Source organism: Bison bison, unplaced genomic scaffold (assembly GCF_000754665.1).
Source record: "Bison bison bison isolate TAMUID 2011002044 unplaced genomic scaffold, Bison_UMD1.0 scf7180017864307, whole genome shotgun sequence".
Lineage (NCBI taxonomy): Eukaryota > Metazoa > Chordata > Mammalia > Artiodactyla > Bovidae > Bison > Bison bison.
The window spans coordinates 7278627-7283357 of NW_011494879.1; the positions used below are offsets into that span (position 1 = coordinate 7278627).

The 4731-nt window shown below is 48.4% G+C and overlaps 1 protein-coding gene across 5 annotated transcripts in view; it reads left to right on the plus strand.

The window, feature by feature from the left end:
- LPIN1 (lipin 1) overlaps positions 1-4407 on the plus strand; it is a 131164-nt gene extending 126757 nt beyond the window's left edge. For all 5 annotated transcript variants that reach the window (XM_010852080.1, XM_010852081.1, XM_010852083.1 and 2 more), the window contains one exon: positions 1720-4407. In XM_010852080.1, the coding sequence (XP_010850382.1) occupies positions 1720-1879 (160 nt within the window). In that variant the 3' untranslated portion in view covers positions 1880-4407. The remainder of the gene's footprint in view (positions 1-1719) is intronic.
- Positions 4408-4731: the final 324 nt, after the last annotated feature.

A 4731-nucleotide genomic window follows, 5' to 3' on the forward strand; every position in this document is an offset into this window, starting at 1 on the left:
CCCCAGGAAAGCACACGCTTTTCTCTGGCTCAGAGCTCGGGTGCCAGGCTGGTGTCCTGAGCTTGGAATCCTGTGTCTGAGCTCGGAACCCTGGCATTGGAGCCCAGCAGGTGCTTGCCCCTAGGGAGCTGGCATGTTGTCTCTGAGAAGTCAGGAGCCCACCCCAGGTGGGGGGCTTCAGCGCTTTCTTTCTTGGCCTTTATGGCCAGCAGTGCTTCGGGGCTGCTTGCTCTGAAGCAGACCTGGTGAGGAGGGTTGGCCCGAGAGAGGCATGGACGGACTGGGTTTGGGTCTGGTGCCGCTGAACCCTGATGATGAATGTGAGCTGCCCCCTGGCAGGGAGGGGCCGCCTCCCCGAGTCACAGAACTCAAACAAACAGGTCTCCAAGCCAGGAAGTATTTTAAAATTTTGTTTCAATCCTTGGGAAAGACACAATTCTTGCTTGTTAAGAGAGATTTTCTCCATTTTGTGTAAGTACAATGTTTCTCTGGAAGTCCTTTGTTAAATACACACAGTCACCCTTATTTAAAAGTTGTTTTATGTCTCAGAAATGTGAATTTCTGGAGTTTGGATTTCAAAAGCCCTTTCTGGTTCTTAGCAGATTGGAACTGGAGAGGGACCTGGGGACTGTCAGGGAAGGCTCTGGGAACATGCAAGGAGGCCTGGGCTCATCATAGTTTCTGGTTGGAGCCCAGAGGTCTGAAAATGCGTTTTCAATATGCAACTTTCTCTTTGTAGTTCTAGGCCACAGAAACTAATATGCAATGTCTCTTTGGGAATACACAGAAAATAGAGTGAGAGAGCATTACAGGGAGCATTGAGAAACACCGATGAGGCCCGTGTCCACATTCTAGAAGGACCTGAAGCCCAGAGAGGGCAAGACACCTGCCCAGGGTCCCACAGCAGTAAGACAGGAGTAGATCCCAGGTCTCATGACCCTTATGCCAACTAGGGCTTTTTTCCCCTGAGACTAATAATTAGCCAAGGCAAACTATTTTACAATGTCAATGATTAATTGTTACATTTATGGAGCGTCGGTTCCCATTATTTTACTGTGCATACGTCATTTAATTTAATCCTCGCATGTACACTGTGCAGTTTTCATCTTCTGCCTTTCCAGTTGAGGAAGTTACGGCTTAGATGAAACTGCTTGTCGGAGACGGCGTAGTTCATCAGTGACAAGGATACTGGAGTGGGTAGCCATTCCTGTTTCCAGGGGATCTTCCCGACCCAGGGATCAAACCCGAGTCTGCAGATTCTCTACTGTCTGAGCCGCCAGGGAAGCCCTCAGTGGCAGAGCTGAAGGTCGAATCCGAGTCTCAGCCCCGGGGCCCAGCGCCCTTTCACTGCACAGTGTTCAGCCTCCGGGTTACGCCCAGGAGACGTTTCTTTTCTGTGGTTCCCCACCTCCCAGGCGGGTGACATGTCTGTGTGTTTGCCCTACTGATAGCTTCCAGTCTTCACTTCTGCTCTGTCCTTCGAATCAGGTCGGGTCGCACCCGCCTCCCCCACGGGGCCATCTCTGACTCTTCCTTGGTGGGCAGACCCTCTGCTTTTCCTATAAGTTAGCAAGGGACTATTCTAGAACAGCCTCCCTTGCGTTAATCACGTGGTCCCCTCTGCAGGCTCGTGAGTTCCCCCTGACGCCCAGGCGCAGTGTGGGCTGCGTGCAGGTGTCCCCCGTGTCCAGGTGGTGATGCAGTCCCTTCTCCTTCCAGGTACGTGAGACTCTGCGAAGTTGTCGACCACGTCTTCCCCTTGCTGAAAAGGAGCCACTCTTCTGACTTCCCCTGCTCGGACACCTTCAGTAACTTCACCTTTTGGAGAGAGCCACCGCCACCCTTTGAAAACCAGGATGTTCATTCTGCATCAGCCTAGAAGGTTCCTGGCCACCCCCTCCTGACATCCTGTGAAGACTGGGCACTCCCATTAAAGGATAGGTTTGGGGACGTGCAGTCATTTGCTTAAGAGCATAGAGGACCGAGGAGGAGGTTTTCCCTCCCCGCCCCAACTCTGGGGTTGTCATTTCTAAGTAACTTGCGAAGGGTGTCTGTCCCTGGGGGGGGCATCAGCTAACCCCTGGTGTGGAGGCCGTGCCCCGCTGCCCTCCGCAGCCCAGTCCAGGCCGGGAGTGGTTAGTGTGCAAGATGGGTTGTGAACCCCGGGGGTCCTTGGGATGACGAGATCCAGGGAGGGGTGCCAAGTATGCAGGACTTCCAGGAGAGTGGTGGACACATTGCCACGTGGTGGTTTGGTGCCATGGCTGCTGCGCACGGCGGGAGGGCTGTGCAGGGTCCTGTGAGCTGGATCTGAGGTCTCGGGAGGGACTCCAGACCTCCCCGTGCTGGGCCTTGACCTTGCGGATGTCCCTTTGCGGTGTTTGCTGACCGGTCAAATGTTTGGCTAAGTTCTCTCATTCTTCCAGTTAAAGCTAACTTATATAAACTGGCACATTTCCCCCCATTTTTTGCGGCACGAGGCTGGAATGTTTATGCCTTAACGCATCCGTGGCAGACATTTTATGTAGAATGTGCTTTGGCTAGCTCCCTGTGACTCTGCAATGCCTTAAGTTCAGATTATAGGAAATAACTATCAAGGCAGTATTTCGAATTAGTTTGACACTCTGCCAGCAACCTAGCCTGCAAGGTGCTGCTGAAAATGGGGGCTCGAACAGAGCTTATGCCAAACGGTGATGGTGTCGCTTTCTTTCTTGAGCTCTCAACAGAAACTGGTTGGTTTTAAGAAAAGCAGTTTGTAAAAGTTAAATTATATATTCTTTGTAGATAGTGTTATTTATTACTTTACTCTGGGGTTACTGTTAATAAGCATTTTAGCCATAATCTATTATAACTGTCAGTAATACATTAAAAAGATATACGTGTTAGATCATCCAAAGAGCCTTATTCTGTAATCCTCACCATGCTGACTTTCTTTTGGAATTTATGAGTAATACTTTTTCTTTCCCTTCGCTTTTCCCACTCAGATTAAGGGCAAGTGGGTCAGCAATTATTTGAATGACATTCTTCAAGCTGGTAGAAGATGATCTTTTACTTGTTTATTAAATTGGCTCCTGGAGAGAATAATTTGAAAAGTGAAAAAATTATTTTGGTGAAAGATTTCGCTTTACTTTTTGAGCTATTATTTTTTTTTAAAGAGTGTTTTACTCCATTGATTGAAATGCTCTCCTATTTAAATCGCATGGTTAGAGTCATAGGAGGCAAACAGTGGAACAGCTGAGGCAACTCTACTCTTTCTATGAAAGAAAATCCTTTCTTGTAATTGGTGGGCTTTGCTGCAATGGATGCCCTCCTGATGGTCCATGTGGCCACACAGGAAACACCAGCGCCTGTGCGTAGCTAATCGCAGATTTGCACGGAAGCATGATCCACATGTGCAGATCCCTGTTTTGGAGGCATTAAAAACATTTTAAAATAATCCTGCCTTACCTTGGGCTTGCTCATTAGTGACGTTCGGAGGCTGCACTCATTCTTTCTGTTTCAAGGGTATTTTGGGGTGAATTTTAACTGCTCTGAACCGAGTATCAGCTCACAGGTCTGCAGAGGCTGGCCCAGTTTCTCCCTTGCCCTGGGAGGAATTTGGCCTTGGCCCTGGGTCACCTGTCCCTCGTGGTGAGTGCCCTTCATCAGGATGACCAGCCGTTGAGAGCATGCAACTTGGGTGTACCCTAAGCTTCCACACCACTGCCCTCTGAAACAGAGTGCACCTTCCAGAAAGTTGCAGCGTCAGGTTTGTGTCAAAATCAGAGCGTGACCACCCCGGAGAGGCTGTAACTTTCACATCTACCTTGTGGGCTTTGGAAAATCAGATTTGTGCCTGGGAAACACTCACTCGCATGCGTGTGCTAGTTTAATCAATGTTCACACACCCAAAACTCTGTGACCCCATGGCCACGGGCTAGGATGCTGTGTTTGGACCACACATTTCAAAGCTGCCCCATGGAAACGGATCCCTCCATAGTGACAGGTCATCAAATGTTCATCACACGTGATGGAGAAAAATGTACATCCCGGGTACACTGGGGAAAATGATGATAACTTCAAAGAGAATTCCCTTTTCCATTTTAGGTTTGGGATCGCCATTTTAAATATATTTTATTTACAACACATGATCTGTATTTGTATATGCTGGTACAATGATAAAAAAATCACTGTAATCCTTGATTGCATTGTCCTGGATGCAGAGCTAGTATATATTGTAATAAATGAGACCAATGAAAGACTTCCCTGAAAGCCAGGCGTGTGAATTTTAGTTTTTGATAAGTTATTAAGTTACTGATTTCCTGTTGTATGGTATCAAGCATACTATTTTATTTTCTACTTAAAAAGCAAAAACCTTAAAGCTTTGAACTGTTCAATATTGAAATAAAAAAAGCCCACCTTTTCTGATGCCTTTGGTGAAATCCTGACCCTCTGTGTGCACTTGGGAGGGAAAGAGGGTGAAGATAGGAGAGGGCTGGGCTCCCCGGGGCTCATCTCACCTTGAAGGGAGCGACTTAGAAGCAGGGAGAATTGTGCTAGATGCTGTATGTGGGGTATCTCTCAGGACTCGGCCCATAATCGATGTTTAACGTGTGGCTCTTGCACAGGCGGGCTGTGTTCTGTGCTCTCGTATGGGACGTCAGTCAGGTGCAGCCCCAGGAGAGCTCAGGAGAACCAAGCTTATTACACTTCCAGCTTCTCAGAGTGGGAGGCCACATGGGAAAACCCCCA